This window comes from Carcharodon carcharias, chromosome 3 (genome assembly GCF_017639515.1).
Source record: "Carcharodon carcharias isolate sCarCar2 chromosome 3, sCarCar2.pri, whole genome shotgun sequence".
NCBI classification, from domain to species: Eukaryota; Metazoa; Chordata; class Chondrichthyes; order Lamniformes; family Lamnidae; genus Carcharodon; species Carcharodon carcharias.
Window position 1 is genome coordinate 72,385,200 of NC_054469.1, and position 26,878 is coordinate 72,412,077.

Sequence of the window (26,878 nt, forward strand, 5' to 3'; positions counted from 1 at the left end):
TGAGCTTTCAGATCTGTTCTGAATCTAGTGCCATGGTAGTGCCAAATAACATGATAGAGGGTGTCCTCTGTGAAGACTTGAATTTGTCTCCACCGGCACTGTCTTGGGCAGATGCATCTGCAATCGATTGATGAGGATGGGATCCAGTAGATTTTTCCCTGCTGTTTGACTCTTGCCAGCTGCCGCAAGCCAATTCTGGCAGCTGTCGTCTTCAGGTCTTTGCCAGTCTGGTCAAAACAGGTACTACTAAGCCACTCTTGGTGATGGCTATTGAAGATTCTCCACCTGGAGTACATTCTGTGCCATTGGCTCAGTGCTTCTTCCATGCGGTGTTCAACATGGAAGATTACTGCACTTCATCAGCTGAGGGAGGGTGTTAATCAGCAGGAGGTTTACTTGCCTAATGGGGAGACCAAAACTAAGGTCTTAAGCATAATATAGTCACTAATAAATTCAGCAAGGGATTTGGAAAAACATCTTTTACACTGTGGTTAGAAAGTGGAATTTACTGCCACGTTGAATAGTTGAGGTGTATAGTATAGGTGCAGTTCAGGGAATAAGCAGATATGTCGATAAGGTTATATGAAGTAGCATGGGAGAAAGTTCATGTGGAGCATTAACACTAGCACATACCAATTTCAAAAGAGATTTGCATTCATTTCGCACCTTTCCTGACCACCAAACACTCCAAAGCCCTTTACAGTCAATGAAGTACTTTTGAAAACAAAAACAGAATTACCTGGAAAAACTCAGCAGGTCTGGCAGCATCGGCGGAGAAGAAAAGAGTTGACGTTTCGAGTCCTCATGACCCTTCGACAGAACTTGAGTTCGAGTCCAAGAAAGAGTTGAAATATAAGCTGGTTTAAGGTGTGTGTGTGGGGGGCGGAGAGATAGAGAGACAGAGAGGTGGAGGGGGGTGGTGGTGTGGTTGTAGGGACAAACAAGCAGTGATAGAAGCAGATCATCAAAAGATGTCAACGACAATAGTACAATAGAACACATAGGTGCTAAAGTTAAAGTTGGTGATATTATCTAAACGAATGTTCTAATTAAGAATGGATGGTAGGGCACTCAAGGTATAGTTCTAGTGGGGGTTTTTTTAAAATTTTTTTTTATAATGTAAATAGGTGGGAAAAGGAAAATCTTTATAATTTACTGGAAAAAAAAAAGGAAGGGGGAAACAGAAAGGGGGTGGGGATGGGGGAGGGAGCTCACGACCTAAAGTTGTTGAATTCAATATTCAGTCCGGAAGGCTGTAAAGTCCCTAGTCGGAAGATGAGGTGTTGTTCCTCCAGTTTGCGTTGGGCTTCACTGGAACAATGCAGCAAGCCAAGGACAAACATGTGGGCAAGAGAGCAGGGTGGAGTGTTAAAATGGCAAGCGACAGGGAGGTTTGGGTCATTCTTGCGGACAGACCGCAGGTGTTCTGCAAAGCGGTCGCCCAGTTTATGTTTGGTCTCTCCAATGTAGAGGAGACCACATTGGGAGCAGCGAATGCAGTAGACTAAGTTGGGGGAAATGCAAGTGAAATGCTGCTTCACTTGAAAGGAGTGTTTGGGTCCTTGGACGGTGAGGAGAGAGGAAGTGAAGGGGCAGGTGTTGCATCTTTTGCGTGGGCATGGGGTGGTGCCATAGGAGGGGGTTGAGGAGTAGGGGGTGATGGAGGAGTGGACCAGGGTGTCCCGGAGGGAGCGATCCCTACAGAATGCCGATAAGGGGGGTGAAGGGAAGATGTGTTTGGTGGTGGCATCATGCTGGAGTTGGCGGAAATGGCGGAGGATGATCCTTTGAATGCGGAGGCTGGTGGGGTGATAAGTGAGGACAAGGGGGACCCTATCGTGTTTCTGAGAGGGAGGAGAAGCCTCGCGGAGGCTGAGCGTCAACTCGCAGACACTTCCTCCTACCTCTCCCTGGACCATGACCCCACCACTGAACATCAAGCCACTGTTTCCAGGACTGTCACTGACCTCATCTCCTCTGGGGGTCTCCCTCCCACAGCTTCCAACCTGATAGTCGCCCAACCTCGGACGGCCCGCTTTTACCTCCTACCCAAAATTCACAAACAGAACTGTCCTGGTAGACCGATCGTCTCAGCTTGCTCTTGCACCACAGAACTCATTTCTCGTTAACTTGACTGCCTTCTCTCTCCCATTGTCCAGTCCCTTCCCACCTACATCCGTAATTCCTCTGACACCTTATGTCACATCAACAATTTCCAGTTCCCTGGTTCCCTGGCCCCAACCGCTTCCTCTTCACCATGGACATCCAATCCCTCTACACCTCCATCCCCCACCAAGATGGTCTGAGGGCACTTAGCTTCTTCCTCGAACAGAGGCCCGAACAATCCCCATCCACCACTACTCTCCTCCGTCTGGCTGAACTTGTTCTCACGCTGAACAATTTCTCCTTCAACTCCTCTCACTTCCTCCAAATAAAAGGTGTGGCTATGGGTACCTGCATGGGCCCCAGCTATGCCTGTCTCTTTATGGGGTATGTGGAACATTCCTTGTTCCAGTCCTACTCCGGCCCCCTTCCACAACTCTTTCTCCGGTACATCGATGATTTCTTCGGTGCCGCTTCATGCTCTCGTCGGGACTTGGAAAAATTTATTAATTTTGCTTCCAATCTCCACCCCTCCATCATTTTCACGTGGTCCATCTCTGACACTACCCTTCCTTGACCTCTCTGTCTCAATTTCTGGTGATAGACTGTCCACCAATATCCATTACAAACCCACCGACTCCCACAGCTATCTCGACTACAGCTCCTCACACCCCGCTTCCTGTAAGGACTCCATCCCATTCTCTCAGTTCCTTCGCCTCCGTCGCATCTGTTCCGATGATGCTACATTCAAAAACAGTTCCTTTGACATGTCCTCCTTCTTACTTAACCGAGGTTTTCCACCCACGGTGGTTGACAGGGCCCTCAACCGTGTCCGGCCCATCTCCCGCGCATCCACCCTCACGCCTTCTCCTCCCTCCCAGAAACATGATAGGGTCCCCCTTGTCCTCACTTATCACCCCACCAGCCTCCGCATTCAAAGGATCATCCTCCGCCATTTCCGCCAACTCCAGCATGATGCCACCACCAAACACATCTTCCCTTCACCCCCCTAATCGGCATTCCATAGGGATCGCTCCCTCCGGGACACCCTGGTCCACTCCTCCATCACCCCCTACTCCCCAACTCCCTCCTATGGCACCACCCCATGCCCACGCTAAAGATGCAACACCTGCCCCTTCACTTCCTCTCTCCTCACCGTCCAAGGACCCAAACACTCCTTTCAAGTGAAGCAGCATTTCACTTGCATTTCCCCCAACTTAGTCTACTGCATTCGTTGCTCCCAATGTGGTCTCCTCTACATTGGAGAGACCAAACGTAAACTGGGTGACCGCTTTGCAGAACACCTGCGGTCTGTCCGCAAGAATGACCCAAACCTCCCTGTCGCTTGCCATTTTAACACTCCACCCTGCTCTCTTGCCCACATGTTTGTCCTTGGCTTGCTGCATTGTTCCAGTGAAGCCCAACGCAAACTGGAGGAACAACACCTCATCTTCCGACTAGGGACTTTACAGCCTTCCGGACTGAATATTGAATTCAACAACTTTAGGTCGTGAGCTCCCTCCCCCATCCCCACCCCCTTTCTGTTTCCCCCTTCCTTTTTTTTTCCAGTAAATTATAAAGATTTTCCTTTTCCCACCTATTTACATTATATAAAAAAAAATTTAAAAAAAACCCCGCTAGAGCTATACCGTGAGTGCCCTACCATCCATTCTTAATTAGCACATTTGTTTAGATAATATCACCAACTTTAACTTTAACACCTATGTGTTCTATTGTACTATTGTGGTTGACATCTTTTGATGATCTGCTTCTATCACTGCTTGTTTGTCCCTACAACCACACCCCCCCTCCACCTCTCTGTCTCTCTATCTCTCCGCCCCCTACACACACACCTTAAACCAGCTTATATTTCAACTCTTTCTTGGACTCGAACTCAAGTTCTGTCGAAGGGTCATGAGGACTCGAAACGTCAACTCTTTTCTTCTCCGCCGATGCTGCCAAACCTGCTGAGTTTTTCCAGGTAATTCTGTTTTTGTTTTGGATTTCCAGCATCCGCAGTTTTTTTGTTTTTATCTAAGTACTTTTGAAATGCAGTTATTAATGTAGGGAATGCAGCAGCCAATATGTACACAGCAAACTTGTACAGACAGCATTGTGATAATGACCAGAATTTTCTTTTGTGATGTTGATTGAGGGATAAATATTGACCAGGACACGAGAGATAACTCTTCTTCGAATTAGTGCCATGAAATCTTTTAAATCTATCTGAACGGTTATCTGGAGTCTACATCTCAGCTGAAGGACAGCACCTCTGAAGTTGCAACACACCTTGAGTACCACACAGGAGTATCAACCATTATTTTTGTGCTGAAGTCTAGGGGTGATACTTGAACTCATAACCTTGTGACTCGGGGCGGTAAGAGCACTGCCAATTAAGCCATGGCTGACAACAGTTAATTACTGTTTCACTTTTGTGTGCTGTAAATTTTATCTAACAATAGTTATGATTTAATATTAAATAAACTTTAAACATATCAACACTAAATATTGTATTTTAAGATAACATTTTAAGAAAATTGAAGAAAATACTTAATGACTCCCAATAACCACTTGCATTTATATAGCTCCTTTAACATAATAAATGTACCAAGGTGCTGCATAGGAGTGTTCAAAGACAGAATTTGGCACTGAATCACATAAGGTGATATTCACCAGATCAGCTTGGTCAAAAGAGCAAGGTTTCAAGGAAGAAAGAGAGCTTAGCACCCTGGCAGCTGAAAGCAGGGAGTCAATAGGAACAGGAGTATGCCATTTGGCCTGTCAAGCCTTTTTGCCATTCCGTTCGATCATGGCTGATTATCTGCCTCAATGCCACTTTCCCGCAGTATCTCCATATCTCTTGATGTCATTAGCCTCCAGAAATATATCGATTTCTGTCTTGAACATTCTCAATAATTGAGCTTCCACAGCTCTCTGGGTAAAGAACTCCATAGATTCATCACCCTCTGAGTGAAGAAATTTCTCCTCATCTCCATCTTAAATGGTCTACCCCTTATCCTGAGATTATGACCCTTGGTTTTAGACTCACCAGCCAGGGGAAACATCTTACTTATATCCAGCCTGTCACACGCTGTAAGAATTTTAAGTTTCAATGAGGCCACCCTTCATTCTTAGAAATTTGAGGGAATAGAGACCCATTCTCCTCAATCTCCCCTCATACAACAATCTGGCCATTCCAGAGATTAATCTGATGAACCTCCGTTGCACTCCCTCCATGGCAAGTATATCCCCCCTTGGATAAAGAGACCAAAACTGTGCACAATACTCCAGGTGAGGTCTCACCAAGGCTTTTTAACTGTGGATATTGGTCAGAAGCTCATCACAGGGTTGAGAATGTTATCAAGGTTGGTTCAACCTTAGCTGTCAGGGAGATGTTGGAGTCAGTAACTAGGGAACATTTCAACAAGGTATTCAGAAGAGTACGCTTTTTAATTATCAACTGGATTACGTTAGAGAATTCCAGAGGAATCTTGGTTGTATGTTACAACTCTGTTGCTTGACTTTTTTGATGTTCAATTAAAAATGCTAGTTATTATTAAATGTTGCTTTGTGACTTTATCAGTTGGTGGACAATATTTTGTCAGTCGTAGAAGGATTTGGATAGGAACAAATCAATTACGTCTGTTCTTGGAATAGAACTGAGAAAAGTTTGTGGAACATGCTGAGGTTGCAATTTGGACTGCCTTAAGGTTTTGAAAATGAACTTGGGAGTATACAAAATTATTTTATTGCACCCAGTAGAGTTGATTGGATTATCATCAAATGCCTCAGCATTAGGGTCATGCCTAGCACAAAAGGAGTTGGTTCTGGTAGTTGGAGGTCAATCATCTCTGTCCCAGGACATCACTGCAGGAGTTCCTTGGGGTAGTGTCCTAGGCCCAACCATCTTCAGCTGCTTCATCAGTGACCTTCCTTCCGTCATAAGGTCAGAGTTGAGGATGATCGCTGATGATTGCACAATGTTCACCATTTGCAACTCTTCAGGTGCTGCATTTGGACATGAATTGCTTCAGTAAAAGCTGGACAATGTTCAGGGTTGGGCAAGTAACATTCGCACCACACATTTGGCTGGCAATGACATTTCCAAGAAGAGAGAATCTAACCATCTCTCCTTGACATTCAATGGTATTAACATTGCTGAATTCCCCACTGTCATCATCCTGGGGTTACCAGAAATTGAACTAGTTGTTCATATAAATACTGTGACTACAAGAGCAGGTCAGAGGCTAAGAATCTTGTGGCGAGTAACTTACCTCCTGAGTCCTCAAAGCCTGTCCACCATCTATAAAGCACAAGGCAGGACTGTGATGGAATAATCTCCCCTTGCCTGGATGAGTGCAGCTCAAACAACACTCAAGAAGCTTGACACCATCCAGAACAAAGCAGCCCACTTAATTGGCACCCCATCCACAAACATTCACTCCCTCCACCACTGATGCATAGCGGCAGCAGTATGTACCATATACAAGATGCACTGCAGCAACTCACCAAGCCTCCTTCGACAGCACTTCCCAAATCCATGACCATTACCATCTAGAAGGACAAGGGCAGTGGACACTTGGGAACACCACCACCTGGAAGTTCCCCTCCAAATCACTCACCATCCTGACTTGAAAATATATCACTGTTCCTTCACTGTTGCTGGAAATCCCTCTCTAACAGCACTGTGGGTGTACCTACACCACATGGTCTGCAGTAGTTGAATAAGGCAGCTCACCACCTTCTCAAAGGCAATTTGGGATGGGCAATAAAAATGCTGGCCTAGCCAGCAGCATGCTCATCCCATGAACGAAAAGAAAGATTGGAGTCTGTCCTTTTTCATCGTTGAAAATAGGCATCCAATTAATTTTATAAACCGCAATAGCAAGTGGTATATCTTGAAGGATAAACATAGGAATATAGGACTTAGGGGCAGGAGAAGGCCATTCGGCTCTTCCTGCTTCCGTCATTCGATTAGACCATAGTGGATCTGGTTGTGTCTCAACTCCGTTTTCCTTTCTGCCTCCCATAACCCTTGACTCTTGTCTATCGAAAATCTGTCTAACACTGCCTTGAATAAATTCAGTGTTCCAGCCTCCACTGCTCTCTGGGGAGAGAGTTCCACAATCTAATGACCCTCTGAGAAAAAAATTCTCCTCATCCTCTCTTTGAAGGGGAACCTCTTTTCTTAAATTGTGACCTCTCGTTCTAGTCTCCTCCACAAGAGGAAACATTCTTCTGATATCCACCTGATCACATCCCTTCAGGATCTTTATATTGTTCAATAAGATCACCTCTCATTCTTCTAAATTCCAATGGATATAGGTCCAACCTGTTAAACCCTTCTTCATAAGATAAGTCCTCCATCCCAGGAATGAGTTGCTGCACCTTCTTTGAGCTGCTTCTAATGCTTACCCTTATATTTGCAGGGGAGATGGTGATATAGTGGTGATGTCACTGGACTAGTAATCCAGAGGCTCAAGCTATACTCTGGGGTCATGGGTTCAAATCCCACCATGGGAGCTGGTGGATTTTGAATTCAATTAATAAATCTGGAATACAAAATCTATTCTCAGCAATGATGACCATGACAACTGTTATTGATTGTTATAAAAATCCACCTGTTACACTAATGCCCTTTAGAAAGGAAATCTGCTATCCTATCTATCTTGGTGTCATCGACAAATTTAGCTACCATACATTTGGTCCCTGCATCCAAGTCATTTATATAATTTGGAAATAGTTGAGGCTGCAGCACTGATCCTGTAACATTCCACCAATTACAGCTAGCCAACCTGAGAAAGACCCATTTATCCCTACTCTCTCCTTCCTGTTAGCTAACCAATCCTTTATCCATGCTAATAGGTTACACTCTGCACAATGAGCCCTTATATTGTGTAGTAATTTTGATGTGGCACCTTATCAAATGCCTTTTGAAAATCCAATACATCACATCTACAGATTCTCCTTTATCCACCTTGCTTGTTACTCCCTCAAGGAACTCTAGTACATTAGTAAAAACAGTATTTTGCTTTCACAAAACCACAGAATCGTTACAGCACAAAAGGAGGCCATTCAGCCTATCATGCCTGCACTGGCACTCCAAATGAGCAATTCACTTAATGTCATTCTCTTGCCTTCCACCACAGCCCTGCACATTCTTCCATGTTGACTCTACTCGATCCATTATGATTTTCAAAGGATCCTGATATAACCTCCTCAATTATGGATTCTCGCAATTTCCCTATGATGGATGTTATGCTAATTGGTCTATAATTTCTGCTTTCTGACTCCTCCTTTTCTTGAATAAAGATGTTATATTTGCTATTTTTCAGGGATCCTTTTAGAATCGAAGGAATTTTTGAAGATTATAACCAATGCCTCTACTATCTCTGCAGCGATTTCTTTTAAGACCCAGCAATGCAGGCCGCCATGCCTGGGCAAATGTCAGCCTTTAGGTCTAATAGCTTTCCCAGTACCTTATCCTAGTGCTGGTGATTGTTTTCAGTTCCTCGTTCCCTTTCACCTCTTGATTTTCAAGTATTTTTTTGCGATGTCCTCTAAGCCTTCTACATTGAAGACAGACACAAAATATCTGTTCAATGCCTCTGCCATTTCCTTATTTTTCCATTATCATTTCCCAGACTCATTCCCTAGAGGACCAGCACTGGCTTTAGTTCTATTTCTATTTAAATACTTGTAGCATCTCTTACTAACTTTTTTATATTACTAGCTAGCTTTCTCATACTCTACTTTCTCCCTCTTTATTGTATTCTTAGTCATTCTTTGCTGGTCCCAAAATTTGACCAAGCTTCTGACCGACCACTAATTTCTGCAGATTTGTACAATGTTTCTTTCAATTTGATGTTGCCCTTAACTTGCTTACTTAGCAACAGAAGATACATCCTTCTCAAAGGGTCTTTCTTTCTCACTGGGGCAATTTTTTGCTGAGAATTATTTAAAATCTCCTTAAAAGTCTGCCATTGCACTACTGTCTCAGCTTCTAATCTAGCTTCCCAGTTCACTTTAGCTAGCTTTGCCTTCATGGCCTTTTAATTAAAGTTCATTTAGATTTAGAATACTAGTTTTAGACCCACACTTTTTCCCTTCAAACTGAATGTGAAATTCTCTCGTGTTATGATTGCTGTCACCTGGAAGTTCCTTCACCATGAGGTTATTGATTAATCCTGTCCCATTGCACATTACCAGGCCTAGAATAGCTCGCTCTCTGGTTGGCTCTTGAATGTATTGTTCTGAGGAATTATCCGGAATGCACTCTATGAACTCATTTTCCAGGCTACCTTTGCTGATCTGATTCACCTAATCTACATGTAGATTAAAGTCACCCATGATTCTTAAAGCCCCATTTATTTCTTCCTCTGTACTACAGCGTAATTATTGTTAGGAGGCCAATAAACTACCCCCACAAGTGACTTCTTACTTTTCTTATTTCTCAACTTTACTTGAACTGATTATACATCTTGCTCTTTTGAGCTAAAGTCATCTCTCAATTACTGTACTAACGACATATTTAATTAAATAGTGACCCCACCATCTTTTCCTAGCTTCCTGTCTTTTTGAAATGTCAAATACCCTTCAATATTCAGGTCCCAGCCATGGTCACCTTGCAACCATGCTTCTGTAATGGCCATCAGGTCATATATATTTATTTCTATCTGTGTTAACAATTCATCTATTCGGTACACATTTTATATGCATTCAGGTACAGAGACTTTATATCTGCTTATTTCATTTTTAGCATTTTTGTGATCTCGGGTTTTATCTACTGTATCGGGTGAACACTTAAGTTCGTGTGCTCAGTCCTTTCTGCCACACTCTGGTTGTCATTACTCAAATTGCTACCCCAATCTGACTTCCTTTCTCTTTGATTTACCATTATATTCTCTCACATGATCCACTACCACTGCAAACCACCGCCCCCCCCCGCAACCCCCAACAAATTTAGCTTAAAGCCCCATCTACTGCACTAGTTGTATAACTCACTAGAACACTGGTCACAGTGCAGTTCAGGTGGTGACCTTCCCAATAATATAGTTCCCACTTTGTTTAGTACTGGTGCCTGTGCCCTAAGAAGCAAAATCCATTTCTTGCACAGCAGTCTTTGAGTCATGCATTCATCTCCTTAATCTTATTTACACCACACCTATTTGTTTGAGGTTCAAATAATAATCCAGAGACTTTCAAGGCTTTGTTTTTAATTTAGCCCCTTGCTCCTCATACTCCCTAGGCAGAAACCTTTTCCTAGTCCTGTCTATTTTTTTTTTATTATTCATTCATGGGATGTGGGCTTCACTAGCTGGGCCAGCAGTTACTACCCGTCCCTAGTTGCCCTTGAGAAGATGGTGGTGAGCTGTCTTCATGAGCCACTGCAGCCCATGTGGTGTAGGTACACCCATAGCACTGTTAGGCAGGGAGTTCCAGGGTTTTGATCTGGTGACAGTGAAGGAATGGCGATATATTTCCATGTCAGGATGGTGTGTGACTTGGAGGGGAACTTCTAGGTAGTGGTATTCCAATCTATCTGCTGCCCTTGTTCTTTCTTGGTGGTAGTGGCTGTGGGTTCGGACCAGTACAACTGGATCTTCTCCCCAGCCCCCCACTCCAACTCCGCTCCTCTGCTACAAGTTTCTCTCCAGTCCCAAGCAGATATTCCAACCCCTGGCAGGCAACACAGCCTTCTGGAGACTTGCTCTCGAACTGAGTCTATTGCCCTTACTATGCCATCTCCTACCACTACACATCTATTTACTCCCCACACATGAATGTTGATATGTAGATATGGTTGCCTTAGATCACTTTGGCTTCCATCAGCTTCCACATACTGCAGCCACAACTCATCACCTGCCCTGATATTCTAATTGAGAGCTAATTAATTTATATTGCTCAATTTATAACTATAAACCCTACTCCAACTAATAAGCTGCACAACTGCTCATAAACCTTCCTACTAATAATAAAAGATCGAGGAGAAAAATACTCACCAGCCAATCACTTACCCATTTTCCTTTGATGTTGCACTTCAATTTTCTCAGAATGTGGTTGGCTTGCTCTGGAGCCACTGACTGGCCCCAAGCTGTTTTTATTGTCATGCCATGAAGCAATTAATGTGTATAATATTATTGGAAATTATTATTTTTTAAAATAGTGTTAGTCTGTGGGTGTGCCTTAATTGGATTAAAGTCAGCTAGTCTGGGTGCTTTGATGTATACTAGCTTTGAGATGTAAGAGATATAAGTGCATTCGCATTTTGTTGAATGGAGCATTTAAGAAAGCGAGTGAATCCTGGCACCTAGCTAGCAGAGACCAAGCAATGTTTATATTACTAATAAAAGTGGCATTTTGAAAGGGGTTTATTATTAGAAGAGGTGGAGTTCAAAGAGGCTGGTGATGCGATGAGAATTTATATTCAATGAGGTGTACTAGGTATAACAGATAGCAGTTTTGTGTATGCAGGGCAGAGGCAATGTAAGATCAAAGCCTGTAAACCTACCACTGTGCCTACAAAGGAACAAAAGTGAAGGAAACCTCATTTTATAGAGTCATAGAGGCCTACAGCTCAGAAAAAGGCCCTTCGGCCCATCAAGTCTGCGCCAGTCAAACAAGTACCTGACTATTCTAATCCCATTTTCCAGAACCAGGCCCATAGCCTTGTATGCCATGGCTTTGAAAGTGCATATCCAAATACTTCTTAAATGTTATGAGGGTTTCTGCATCTACTACCCTTTCAGGCAGAGAGTTCCAGATTCCCACCACCCCCTGGATGAAAAAAATTCTTCCTCACATCCCCTGTAAACCTCCTGCCCCTCACCTTAAATCTATGCTCTCTGGTTATTGATCCCTCCACCTTCCTGTCTACCTTTTCTATGCCCCTCATAATTTTATACACCTCAACTATGTTCCCTCCTCCATCTTCTCTGCTCCAGGGAAAATAACCCCAATCTATCCAATCTCTCCTCATAACTAAAACTTTCCAGCCCAGGCAACATCCTGGTAAATCTCCTCTGCACACTCTAGAGCAATCACATCCTTCCTTAATGCAGATTCCAGAACTGCACGTAGTACTCTAGCTGTGGCTTAACCAGTGTTTAATACAGTTCCAGCAAAACCTCCCTGGTCTTATATTCTATGCCTCGGCTAATAAAGGCAAGTATCTCTTATGCCTACTTAACCTCCTTATCTACTTGTCCCGCTACCTTAAGGGACTGGTGGGCATACACACCAAGGTCCCTTTGATCCTCAGCACTTCCCAGGGTCCTACCGTTCATCGTGTATTCCCGTGCCTTGTTTGTCCTGCCCAAGCGCACCACCTCACACTTATCCGGATTAAATTCCATTTGCCACTAATCAGCCCATCTGTGTCCTCCTGTAATCTAAGGCCTATCTTCCTCATTATTTACCACCCCACCAATTTTCGTGTCATCCGCGAACTTACTGATCAACCCTCCTACATTCAAGTCAAAATTGTTTATATATACCGCAAACAGCAAGAGACCCAACACCGATCCCTATGGAACCCCACTGGACACAGGCATCCAGTCACAAAAACACCCCTCGACCATCATCCTTGCTTCCTGCCACTTAGCCAATTCTGGATCCAATTTTGTCCATGTTTGAACAAAGGCTGTAATGTGGTCAGGAGCTAAGTGGCTCTGGCCAAACTCAAACTGAGCATCAGTGAGCACCTTAATGCACTGTCACCAACACCTTCCATCACTTTGCTGATGATCAAGAGTAGACTGATGGGGTGGTAATTGGCCAGTTTGGGATTGTCCTGCTTTTTGTGAACAGGCCATACCTGGGCAATTTTCCCCATTGCTTGGTGGATGCCAGTGCTGTGGCTGTATTGGAACAACTTGACTAGGGGCATGGCTAGTTCTGGAGCACAAGTCTTCAGTACTATTGCTGAAATGTTGTCAGGACCCATAGTCTTTGCAGTATCTGGCGCTTGGTTCAGTGAGGAATGCAGCCATTTCTTGATATCACATGGAGTGAATTGAATTGGCTGAAGACTGGTATCTGTGATGCTGGGGACCGCGGGAGGAGGCAGGGATGAATCATCCACCTAGCACTTTTGCCTGAAGATGGTTGCAAATTCCTCGTCTTTTGCACTGATCTGTTGGGCTCCTCCATTATTAAGGATGGGCTATTTGTGGAGCCTCCTCCCCCAGTGAGTTGTCTAATTGTCCATCACCATTCATGACTGTATGTGGCAGGACTGCAGAGCTTAGATCTGATACGTTGGATGTGGGATTGCTTAGCTCTGTCTATTGCATGTTGTTTCTGCTGCTTAGCATCCAAGTAGCCTTGTGTTTAGCTTTACCAAGTTGACACACACACCTCATTTTTAGATATGTCTGGTGCTGCTCCTGGCATGCCTTCCTGCACTCCCCATTGAGCCAGAATTGATTACTCAACTTGATGGTAATGGTAGCGTGGGTGTATGCTGGGCTATGAGGTTCCAGACTGTGGTTCAAGACAATTCTGCTGTTGCTCATGGCCCACCGTGCCTTATAGATGCCCAGTTTTGAGTTGCTAGATCTGCTCAAAATCTATCCCATTTAGCATGGTGGTCAATCCCACACAACATGGAGGGTATCTTTATTGTGAAGATGTGACTTTGTCTCCACAAGGACTGAGGTCAACACTTCTACCAGTATGGTCATGGATGGATGTATTTATGGCAGGCAGGTTGGTGAGGATGAGGTCAAGTAGATTTTTCCCTCTAGTTGGTTCCCTCACTACCTGCCGCAGACCCAGTCTAGCAGCTTTGTCCTTTAGCACTTAGCCAGCTTGTTCAGTAGTGGTGCTACCGAGCCACTGTTGGTGTTGGACATTATACCCTGGGACTTCATTCTGTGCCCTTGCCACCCTCAGTGCTGTTTGCAAGTGGTGTTCAACACTGAAGAGCACTGATTCATCAGCTGGTGGTTGGGCAGTATGTGGTAATCAGCAGGAGGTCTCCTTGCCCTTGTTTGACCTGATTCCATGAGACTTCATTGGCTCCAGAGTCAATGTTGAGAACTCCCAAGGCAACCCTCTCCTGACTGTATACCACTGTGCCGCCACGTCTGGTCGTCTGACCTGTGGTGGGACAGGACACACCTTGAGATGGTGATGGTGGTGTGTGGGACCATTGTCTGTAAGTTATGGTTCTGTGAGCTTGACTACGTCAGGCTATTACTTGACCGGCCTTTGGGACAGTTCTCCCAATTTTTGCACAAACCTCCAGATATCATCAAGGAGGACTTCAGGGCTGGCTGAGTCGTTGTTGTATCTGTTGCCTAGGTCAATGCTGGGAACTCCCATCTGGCTTCACTCCTTATTGACTTTTGTGTAGCAGTTTGACAGAGTGTCTAGCTAGGTTATTTCAGAGGGCACTTAAGAGTCAGCCACATTGTCCAGAAATGTTTTCAGCATTCCCTTGATGTCATTGGCATAATTTTAGTATAGTACTTTGTCGAGTGGAAACATAGAAGATACAGCCTTTGGATAAGTAAAACAATTTTTATTCCTGATTTACAATGTTTTTAACATTAGTCTATAATCCAGAGAATTTCAAAATCCAGAAATGACTTGGTCCCAAGCACTCGGGGCTGGGGAGCTTACAGTGTATGTTTTATCTGTCATACATGAGTTCAATGTTCAATGGTTACACTCAGTATTCCTTTTAAAATTAAGCTGTTGACTGCTGCCCATTTTTTTTCAGTGTACGCTCCCTTGAAAATTTTCTTGTGCGGCTATGCACGTGCTTTATTTACATAGAGCAAAGTCTTGCAGGTAAAAAAACAAACTGTAAAACTTGGAAATAACTGGTACTGGTCCTAACTGGAGCTCCATCTTAAGATATATAAGACCAGTTTGGCGCAACACCAGTCATTTCCCAACTTTTACTGGCCTGTCCTTCTGGGTACTGTATCTTTCATGTTGTTGCATGGTCACGTATCTTAGTGGGAATATTGGTTATGTTATTTTTAAATAAACTGCTGACACCTGAGGCTTTTGGCCAGTGATCAATTATCTCTGACAATCTAACTATGTCACTTCATAAAAGTTTCCTTTTTATTCCTTTGCAGCTTCCTTGTTGAAAGGGCTGAAACATGCTAACATAGTTCTGCTCCATGACATCATTCATACTAAGGAAACTCTGACTCTTGTATTTGAATATGTGGTAAGTGCTTTCCACTTCCAGTTAAGAGCAGCTGGTTGCTGATGTAATGGTTTGGATTAAAATTACAATATAATTGCATTTATGTTTGCTTTTATGCACAAGGTGATCAGTCTTTGTCATGATCTAAACATGTTTTCCTTGCATCTACTCACATCATAAGTGTAGACTGCAAAGTCTGCTTGGCAGGACCTCCCATAGGGCCTGTGAGCTGTGCAAATTTTTAAATATTAACTGCTGGTAGACTGATGGGTTAGTAAGTGCAAACTGCCCTCATAAGTGGTTTGCTTTTCAGTTTAACGCTAAAGTAATTAGAAATGACCCTTGCATTTCTAACATAAGTATTTTGCACCTATACAGTTGTAATTTTGAGACGTGTATGCAAAGTGTGAAGATTTAATTCAGAACATCTATATGCAAAAGCACATTACACGGGTTACGTACGAGGTATCTCATTTTATATGAGAAGTCAAGCTCTATTGTTAAATATAGGTGTTTTTTTTATTCGCTCATGGGATGTGGGTGTTGCTGACAAGGTCAGCATTCATTGCCCATCCTTAATTGCCCTTGAGGTGGTCAAAAAGTTAAGTAAAAAATTTAGTTAACTGCTTTGTGCATTACTAGTTGCTTGTCAATCATTTTAAACCCAAAACGTTTCCTACTACTCTTAGACCTTGTTAAGTGTGGAAATATCTTTTTGCTGTTTTTATTTGAAAATATCAGTGGAAACATCGGTCAAGTATTGAAGAAGGGCAGATTAACACAGACCTTTCTGTAATTAGTGTTGACCCTCTGGGCACAGCCGTTCCTCTTCAACCACCTGGAAGTGATTGTAAATGGACTTTTACACCTGGTTGTGATGGGTGTAAAATATTATTGGCCAGTGCTAAGTTTTTTCTTTGCTCTGGAAAAAGTTAGGCAAGGAACCAACACTGGGAATAACAAATTGCAAGGGTAGTAGTGGTAACAATTTGTCACCCACTTTTAATGCCCATGGATAAATTTTCTTCTGTTGGGAGCTGTTATGAAATTGTGGCTATACATCCCTTGATTTTCTGTCTATTCATTTTACTACAACAGATTTTATTTTCATAGCATCGTTAACATCATAAAACCTCCCACACACTTAATCAATGGAAAATTATGAAGATTAAGTTCCTAAATTCCTGAAATGTATTCCTAGTCTAAAAAGCTCTTTTCAAAAAAAACGCCTAGAACATTAAACTCAGAAATCTTCTCCCAAGATGTTTTCCCTAACCCTGAACTGTTAACTGAAATAAGGACAGTGGAAGTTGTTGTTATCTCTGCCTCAGTAAGGAAGGCTGCTTCCTGGGAATGTAATTGCACCCTCCATAGCAAAGGGTTTCTGACTTAGTTTGGAAAAAAGACAAATCACCTTTCAGGACTGGAAAGTGATTGAACAGAACAATAGAAACAGAATGTGTTGGGAAAACTCAGCAGGTTTGGCAGCATCTGTGGAGAGAGGAAACAGTTAACGTTACGAGTCGAATATGACTCTTCAGAAGAGTTTCTATCTCCACAAATGCTGCCAGACCTGTGTTCATTACAGACTCCCATCATCCACAGTTTTTTTTATTGAAAACAGCAAACTATTTTTAAGCCTTTAAATTTTCTTTCATATATTGGGTGATGTAGCAGGAGACATCTATCCCAATAGACAGTTTCTCTCAAATGTGAGTTTTTTTCTCTGGAGGCACAGGAAGGCTTGGAGATATTTTAATTTGGCTACAATGGGAAAGACATAGATTTCCCATTTCAGCAACACTGTCTCAATGGGTGATTTGCTTTGGATTTGAACTAATGCTTAAAGTAGAATGGAGCATTTCAGAAGAGCAGTGCAGTTGTTGAGCAAAATGTAGTTTATTATAAAGCTGCTTTTTCTTAATGGCATAATGTTTTCTGCTCCCTTGATCTTTAAGCAGAGGTTTCAGCATTTCTGTATAATTGTTTCAGCTTCAGGTGATGGCACTGTCTAGGGGTTTGTTTCAAAATCCTGTGAGATGATGTACATAGCATTCCTACTGATATTTCATGTTGACTCTTTGGATTAATGTAGCCATTGTGTAATTATTTTCAGAATAAAATGTGACTTTTCCTTCGGGCAATACTCTGTCATGTAGCAAATAACAACTGATACATAATTAATATGAAAAAGTGGCTGACCTGTTTCATTTGATGTGAAAAATGATTTATTACCTTATTACCTTTTTGTTCATTTTGGTAATGCTGTTTCATTATCATTGCATTTATTTTGGAGCCCAGAGTAATGCCTGATATAGGTTTTTTTACCTTCTGATTAAAAATGGATGTTCATGCGTGAACCTAACATTTTTGTGTCAAATAAAACAGCCTGCATTTATTTAGTGCCTTTAATGTGGTAAATCATCCCATGGCACTTCTCAGTAGTGTTATCAAACAAAATTTGACACTGAGCAATGTAAAGAGATGTTACAACAGGGAAGATAGGTTTCTTAAAGGAGAGAAGAGAATGGAAAAGTAGAGAGTGTTTCTCTCTCCACAGATGCTGTTAGACCTGCAGAGTTTTTCCAGCATTTTCTGTTTTTGTTTCAGAAAAGTGTAGAGGCTTAAGGGAGGCAATTGGCCTTCTCAGTTCTGGTCTCAAACAAACTGGTTGGAGTTCTGGTAAATCATGCACTTTAAGGTGTTTGTAGTTTCTGGTCTGATTTTTCATGATACTCTTCCTTCTCCCTTACTCCTTTGAAATCAGTTGCTTTTAGACATGACATGAGCATATGGGGAAGAACAGGAAATTGAGTGCCTCATCTTCTTTCCTTCTGAAGTTCTGATGGAGTCAACCCATTCTGAAGTGATGTGGAACAGTAGCTCAAGTGCTAAGTTGATATCATCATTCTTTTTCAACAAAGCTTTTACTGTTCTTGTGCCTCTCTTGTCCTCTCCATTTGGTTGTGGGTACTTGGGTGGACTCGTTCTGTGGACAAATCTTCTGAAAATTTCTTGAATCGTTTATTTGCAAACTGTGGACCATTGTCTGAAATGACAAGATCTGGAATGCCATGACTGGCAAAAAATGTCTTTGTGAGCTGATAACTGCTTCTGATGTTGTACCATAAAGGCATTTAACCTTTATCTACCTGGAGAAATAGTCAACAACTATGAGTTGAGTGACAAGCCTGACCCTGATGTGTTGCAATAATCAAGCCCGAGCCCCTGATCAGCTCCCACAGCTACAAGATTCCTCTGAGCTCAAAAAGGTCTATTCTGAGATATTCCCATGAACTGGATGGGAATGGGGACACCACCAGTGGTTCTTTTGGCATTTGGTGATGAATTTCTCAGATGATGCAGCTCAAAATAATTTCATCTAGTAATTTTGAGATCCCTGGCCACCAAACTAAATTTTGTGCTCTAGCACAACACTTGTAATTCCTCAGTGACCCTGGTGTATTCTCTGAAGGATCTTGAGTCTGAGGACTCTAGGTATGACCAACCTCTCATGATAAACTAGTTGTCTACAGCACTGCGATGTCAGCATTGCTTAAATTATTGTTTCAGTAATTTTGAGATCCCTGGCCACCAAACTAAATTTTGTGCTCTAGCACAACACTTGTAATTCCTCAGTGACCCTGGTGTATTCTCTGAAGGATCTTGAGTCTGAGGACTCTAGGTATGACCAACCTCTCATGATAAACTAGTTGTCTACAGCACTGCGATGTCAGCATTGCTTAAATTATTGTTTCAGGATAGAATAGTTGTTTGGAATATTTTCTGGCCATCCACCTTGGCAGTATTCTCTAATTTTTGCATATTCTTCATCAGCTTTTTGTGTTTGTTGGATTTAATTCAGACTCTTGAGTTTTTGCTGGTAGGAATTTTGTAGTCAGTGAGGTATATGACTCTATATTTTCCATGAAATTTATGTCCTCCTGTTCAGGCTTTTCAACAGGAATGCATGACAGTGCATCTGCCATAGTTTGTTCTCTGACTTGGCCATATTTGGTCTTGGCATCGAACCACATGAGTCTCAGTCAAAATTTCCAGACTCTAGGTGGCATCCTTGCTGGTTCTTTAGTATTTAATAAGGTGACCAATGGCTTGTGGTGTGTCTCAATGGTGAACTGCAGGCTTACGATGTAGTTGGTGAATTTCTCACAGGCTCATCTGATTGCCAATACCTCTTTTCCAATCTTTGTTCCATTTCAGCCAATGACCAAGAAGCATAATGTATTGGTCTGCATGTTCCATCGTTCCAGATTTGAAAGAGTACTACTTAGTCCAGTCGCTGATGCGTCCGCAGCAACTTCTGCGGGCAGTTTGGTCTCATGGTGCACCAATATGTCTGGCGAAATGAGCATCTCTTTGATTTTTTGAAATGAGATTTGTTGATGTTCTCCCCAACACCATGCTTGGTTTTGCCTGCCCAATTGTTGTAGTGGTTTGTTCACATATGCCAGATTAGGTAGGATCTTCCCTACTTGATTGACTATCCCCATGAAGTATTGAAGCTCCATAACAATGTGGGGTGGTAGAAAATCATTGATTGCCTTGGTTTTTGGGGATCAGCCCTGATGCCTGATGCGTGAATGATGTGTCCTGAAAATTTAATGTTTGGCTGTGAGAACTGACAGTTATTGTTGAGAGCCTCTTGAGTTTTTGTAGTAGGAATTTTGTAGTCAGTGAGGTATATGACTGTACATTCACCATGAAATTTATGGGGTAGCTTTGTTAATAAAGAAAGGTACCAGGACGGTAGTGAGTAGTGAGAGTAGGTGTCAGAGATCATGATGTTGAATCAGTTTGGGTAGAAATAAGGAATAGCAAGGGGAAGAAGTCATGGATGGGAGTTGTCTATAGGCTCCTGAAGAGTTGCCTCACTGTTGGACAAAGTATAAATTGGGAAATAATGGAGGTGTGTAAGAAGGGCACTAAAATTGTCATGGGTGACTTTAATTTGCATTTGACTGGACAAATCACATTAGCAGGGGTAACATGGAAGACGAATTTGTAGAGTGCAACAGGGATTGTTCCTTAGAGCAATATGTTGCAGAACCTGTCCTGGAACAGGCTATTTTAGATTTAGTAATTTGTAACGGGGTAGGATTGATAAGAGATTCCGTAGTTAAGGATCCTCTAGGGGATAGCGATCACAACATGGTAGAATGAGGGCGAGCAACGTGGGTCTCAAACCAGTGTCCTTAACTTAAATAAGGGCAATTACAGAGGTATGAAGAAAGAGTTGTCTAAAGCAGGCTGGGAAAATAGACTAAGAGGAACATCAGTGGATGAGCAGTGGCAGACATTTAAGCAGATATTTCATAATGCTCAGCAAAAAATTATCCCGGTCAAAAAGAAGGACTCCGAGAAGGATGAACCACCCATGGTTAACAAAGGCGGTCAAGGACAGTATCCAATCAAAAACTAAGGCATACAAGGTAGGCTAGAGTATTGGGAATGTTTTAGGAACCAGCAGTGGATGACTAAAAAGCTAATAAAGAGGAAGAAAATTGATTATGAAAGTAAATTCACAAGAAATAAAACACAAACAGCAAGGGCCTCTACAAGTATGTAAAAAGGGAATAGCTCAAGTGAGCGTGGGACCCTTGGAGGATGCGACTGGAGAACAGGGAAATGGCAGATAATTTAAACTAATATTTTGCAGTGGTATTCACGATGAATGACACTATAGACATTCCAAAGATATCAGATAAGTGAGGAACTAATAGGAGGAAAGATCTTGTAACAGTCTTTATCACGCATTTCAAAGTATTTGACAAACTAATGGGACTAAAGGCAAATAGGTCACTTGGACCTGATGGCCTGCATCCAAGGGTTTTAAAGGAAGTGGCTGCAGAGATAGTGGAGGCACTGGTCAAAATATTCCAGAACTCACTGAATTCTGGGAGGGTCCCAGCAGATTGGAAAACTGCTAATGTGACATCCCTGTTCAAGAGGGGAGGGAGACAAAAAGCAGGAAACTATAGACCAGCCAGCCTAATATTTGTCATTGGGAAAATGCTAGAGTCAGTTATTAAGGAAGAAATAGCAGGACATTTAGAAAAGCTTAATGCAATCTAACAGAGTCAACGTGGTTTTGTGAAAGGGAAATCATGTTTGACACATTTACTAGAGTTCTTTGAGGATTTAACAAGCACAGTTGATAAAAGGGAATTGGTAGATGTAGTGTATTTGGATTTCCAGAAGGCATTCGCTAAGATGCCACATGAAAGGTTATTGGACAAGATAGGAGCTAACGGTTTTGGGGGTAATGTCTTAGCAGGATTGAGGATTGATAAACGTACAGAAGACAGAGTCGGGGCTAATGGATTTTTTTTTAGGTTGGAAAGGCATAACTAGTGGAGTGCCACAAGGATTAGTCCGAGGGCCTTAATTATTTGCTATCCATGTTAATGACTTGGAGGAGGGCGCAGAATGTAATGTATTGAAATTTGCTGACAATATAAAATAGATGGAAGGGCATGTTGTGACTAGGACATAAGGAATTTGCAAGGGGGTATGCACAGGTTGAGTGAGTGGACAAAAACTTGACAGATGGAGTTTAATGTAGGGAGGTGTGAGGTCATGCACTTTGCCTGGAAGAATCAAAAGGCAGACTATTATTTAAATGGAGAGAAACTCCAAAAAGGTCCAGCACAGAGGGATCTGGGTGTTCTTGTGCATGAAACACAAAAAGTTTGCATACAGGTGCAGCAAATAATTAAGAAGGTGAATGGAATGTTGGCCTGTTTTGCTAAGGGGTTGGAGTTTAAAAATAGGGTAAGTCTTGTTACAATTGTACAGGGTGTTGGTGAGGCCGCACCTGGACTACTGTGTACAGCTTTGGTCCCTGTATTTAAGAAAGGATATACAGGTATTGGAGGCAGTTCAAAAGAGATTCACTAGGCTGATTCCTGGGGTGAAGGGGTTGACTTATCAAGAACGGCAAACAGGTTAGGCCTTTATTCACTGGAGTTTAGAAGAATGAGGGGTGATCTTATTGAAACATACAAGATCCTGAGGGGGTTTGCCAGGGTAGATGTTGAGAAGATGCTTCCACTATTGGGGGAATCTTGAACTAGGGGACATAGTTACAGAATAAGGGGGCACATTTAAAACTGAGATGCAAAGGAATTTCTTCTCTGAGGGTAGTGAATATCTGAAATTCTCCCCCAGCGAGTTGTGGAGGATAGATCACTGAAAGTATTTAAAGACTTAGATTTTTGAAATATTGGGGAGTTAGGGTTATGAGGAGCTGGCATGAAAGAGGAGTTGAGGCCTGAGGCAGATCAGCCATGATCTTATTAAATGGTGGGGCAGGTTCAAGGGGCCACTCCTATTTCTTATGTTGTTCTTTCAAGTATTGCAGCAGTGCTGTCACCCTTGTATCATGCTCCATTGAGGTGCACCCATGAATCAGTAGGTCACCCAAGTGGCAGGTGATCCCTTCTCATCCCTCTGAAATACCAGCCATTGTTCTCTGAAAAACCCCAGGAGCTGATGTGATTCCAAAGGGTAGGTGATTAAAGCATAATTCCTGAACGGTGTGATACATGTAATCAGTAGTTTGGATACCTCATCTGACGGTAGCTGCCAGAAGTCGCTGTTTGCATCTGGCTTTGTAAAAATTGTACTTTTTGCTTGATTTGCCACACTCTCATCTACAAATGCTGTTGCGTGCATCCTCCTCTGCACAGCTTTGTTTAGCTATGTGAGGTCAATGCAAATTTGTTATGATCATTCAATTGGGTACCGGGACAATGCTTGAACACCAGCTTGTGGGCTTGGTGACAGGTGAGATGACTCTCTAATGCAGCATTGACTCAATTTCATGTTTCACTTTATCTAAAGGCAAACGTGGAATGTTCCTTGGGATGAACAAACCCACTGGTTTTGCTCTGATCTCAATGTGATGCAATAAGCTGTTTTCAGCTCCCCAAGACCTCTGAATATTTTTGGGAATTCTGTCCTGAATTCTGTTGACCTTTCTGGGTTTTATAAATTCATGTAGATAAGTTGCAGTTAACGATGAACATTCTTGGTTGCGGATCACACAGTTTCTGTGACTTCTCTTTCTTTATACTGGAGCTTAGCAGTCAACTTCCCTTGACTTTTAGCTGAATGTCTCCTGGACCATGAAGCCTTCTGGTCGATGGCTAGAGGAATCCTGGCTTCAGCCACTGTTCTGTGTCTGAAACAATTGAAACTCCTGCTCCGGTTTCTAATTTGAAATTAGTTTTGTGTCCCTTGACCATAATGTCTCCACTCTAATAGTTTCCATTTGATGTGGTAATTTCTCCCAAGAATGGCACATTATCTTTTCCTTCAATTTCTTGAATGGTACATGGTTTTAGTTGTTTCTCCATTAATCTTGGTGGTAAGTACTTTTTGCTGCAATACACTGATTTAAAATGGCCTTTCTTCTTGAGGGAATGGCACTCTCCGTTTTTGGTGGGACATTTTTTGCACTGATGCAACATTTCCCTGCCACAATGAGAACACTGAATATTGGCGGTTTGTTTCCTTGTTTACACTTAGGAGCGCTGTTACTTCTCTGTGCTACAAACTGCATTGTCTCAGCAGTTTTTCTCCATGAGATTTCCTTTTCTTCTCTGTTTAAAAAAAAATGATTGTTTTTGACTGCTGTCTGCCTGCCTTGCTATTTGCACAGCCTTTGATAGGGTCAAATTTTTCCTTGACTGCAGAAAATCGGATGAAGCTTCTTCTTAAACTCCTTCAACAATGTGATTCTGAATTAATTCATCCTTCAGGGTTCCACATTCACAATTCTCAGCCAATTGATGTAAATCAGTGATTAAGTGTTATGGCGCAGCCGATGGTAAATGCCGAGTTGTTCAAATCCCAGAGGGAAACTTGGAACAGCTACCACAACTAATTTTGCTTCCAATTTCCACCGCTCCATCATTTTCACATGGTCCATCTCTGACACTTCCCTTCCCTTCCTTGACCTCTCTGTCTCAATTTCTCATGATAGACTGTCCACCAATACAAGCCTACAGACTCCCACAGCTACCTTGAATACAGCTCCTCACACCCTGCTTCCTGTAAGGACTCCATCCCATTCTCTCAGTTCCTTTGCCTCCATTGCATCTGTTCTGATGATGCCACTTTCAAAAACAATTCCTCTGACATGTCCTCCTCCTTCCTTAACTGAGGTTTTCCACCCACGGTAGTTGACAGGGCCCTCAACCATGTCTGGCCCATCTCCCGGGCATCCTCCCTCACACCTTCTTTTCCCTCCCAGAAACATGATGGGGTCCCCCTTGTCCTCACTTATCACCTCTGTGACACCCTGGTCCACTCCTTCATCACCCCCTACACCTCAACCCCCTCCACGGCACCTTCCCATGCAACCACAGAAGATGCAACACCCGCCCCTTCACTTCTCTTCTCACCGTCCAAGGGCCCAAATACTCTTTTCAAGTGAAGCAGCATTTCACTTGCACTTCCCTCAACATAGTCTACTGCATTCATTGCTCCCAATGCGGTTTCCTCTACATTGGAGAGACCAAACGCAGACTGGGTGACCACTTTGCAGAACACCTTTGGTCTGTTTGCAAGCATTACCGAGACCTCCCTGTCGCTTGCCATTTCAACACTCCACACTGCTTGCACGCCCACATGTCTGTCCTTGGCTTGCTGCATTGTTCCAGTGAAGCCCAACGCAAACTGGAGGAACAGCACCTCATCTTCCGACTAGGCACTTTACAGCCTTCCGGACTGAATATTGAGTTCAACAATTTCAGACCATGAACTCTCTCCTCCATCCCCACCCCCTTTCTGATTTTGCCCCTCCTTTTTGTTTTTTCCAATAATTTATTTAGATTTTTCTTTTCCCACCTATTTCCATTATTTTTAAATGTATTTCCATCCATTGTTTTATCTCTACCTTTTAGCCTTTTTCGATTCCCTGACCCCACCCCACCCCCACTAGGGCTATCTGTACCTTGCTCGTCCTGCTTTCTACCCTTAATTAGCACATTCCTTTAGATAATATCACCACCTTCAACACCTCTTTGTCCTTTTTGTCTGTGACATCTTTTGGCTATCTCCACCTATCACTGGCCCTCTATCCAACTCTTCTTGTCTCCCCGCACCCCCCCCCCCCCCCCACCCCCACCCTTAAACCGGTTTATATTTCAGCCCTTTTCTACTTTTACTTTCTTCTGTCGAAGAGTCACGCGGGCTCAAAACGTTAACTGTGCTCCCCTCCCCAGATGCTGCCAGACCTGCAGAGTTTTTCCAGGTATTTTTGTTTTTGTTTTTAATTTTGCAATTTGTTTGTTTCGAGATGCATGCCTTGAATTCAGTAGTAATAAGACCAAACTAAATTAAACCTTCATTTCATAAAAAAAATTTTTAAATACATACACAAATTTACAAATTACTACTATGATAACAGAGATAAACAGAGTTAACATGTTTTTGTGGAAGTGAAATTTGAGGACATAGCAGGCAGAGTTGATAAGAGGGAACCGGTAGATGTAGTGTATTTGGATTTCCAGAAGGCATTCGGTAAAGTGCCACATAAAAGGTTATTGCACAAGATAGGAGGTAACGTATCATCATGGACTGAGAATTAGTTAACACACAGAAGACAGAGTCGGGATTAATGGGTCTTTTTCAGGTTGGAAAAACGTAACTAGTGGAGTGCCACAAGGATCAGTCCTAGGGCCTCAATTATTTACGATCTATATTAATGTCTTGGAGGAGGGGGAAAAGTGTAATATATCCAAATTTGCTGCTGATACAAAAATAGGTGGGAGGGCATGTTGTGATGAGGACATAAGGAATCTGCAAAGGGACATAGGTTGAGTGAATGGGCAAAAAACTTGACAGATGGAGTTTAATGTAGGAAAGTGTCAGGTCATGCACTTTGGGAGGAAGAATCAAAAGGCAGACTATTATTTAAATGGAGAATGACTCCAAAAACATGCAGCACAGAGGAATCTGGGTGTTCTTGCGCATGAAACACAAAAAGTTAGCATGCAGGTGCAGCAAGTAACTAAGAAGGCAAATGGAATTTTGACCTGTACTGCTAAGGGGTTGGAGTTTAAAAACAGGGAGGTCTTGTTACAACAGGACAAGGTATTGGTGAGGTCACAACTGGAGTATTGTGCACAGTTTTGGTCCTAGTATTTAAGAAAGGATATACTGGCATTGAAGGCAGTTCAAAAGAAATTCACTGGGCTGATTCCTGGGATGATGGGGTTGACTTATCAAGAATTGCTAAACAGGTTAGCCATTTACTCATTGGAGTTTAGAAGAATAAGGGGTGATCTTATTGAAATGTACATGATTCTGTGGGGGCTTGCCAGGGTAGATGTTAAGATGTTTCCACTAGTGAGGAAATCTCAAATTAGGGACATAGTTATAGAATAAGGGGACACTCATTTAAAACTGAGTTGTGAAGGAATTTCTTCTTAAGGTATTGAATGTCTGGAATTCTCTACCTGAGAGATTGTGGAGGCGAGATCACTGAAAGCATTTAAAGAGCAGCTAGATAGATTTTTGAAGTATCGGGGAGTTGAGGGCTATGAGGAGCTGGCAAGATAAGAGGAGTTGAGGCCTGGG

At 42.6% G+C, this 26,878-nt stretch overlaps 1 protein-coding gene across 10 annotated transcripts in view; it reads left to right on the top strand.

Moving 5' to 3' along the window:
- Positions 1–26,878, top strand: part of cdk14 (cyclin-dependent kinase 14) — a 953,540-nt gene that overhangs the window by 251,719 nt on the left and 674,943 nt on the right. For all 10 annotated transcript variants that reach the window (XM_041183640.1, XM_041183641.1, XM_041183642.1 and 7 more), the window contains one exon: positions 15,198–15,292. In XM_041183640.1, the coding sequence (XP_041039574.1) occupies positions 15,198–15,292 (95 nt within the window). The remainder of the gene's footprint in view (positions 1–15,197; positions 15,293–26,878) is intronic.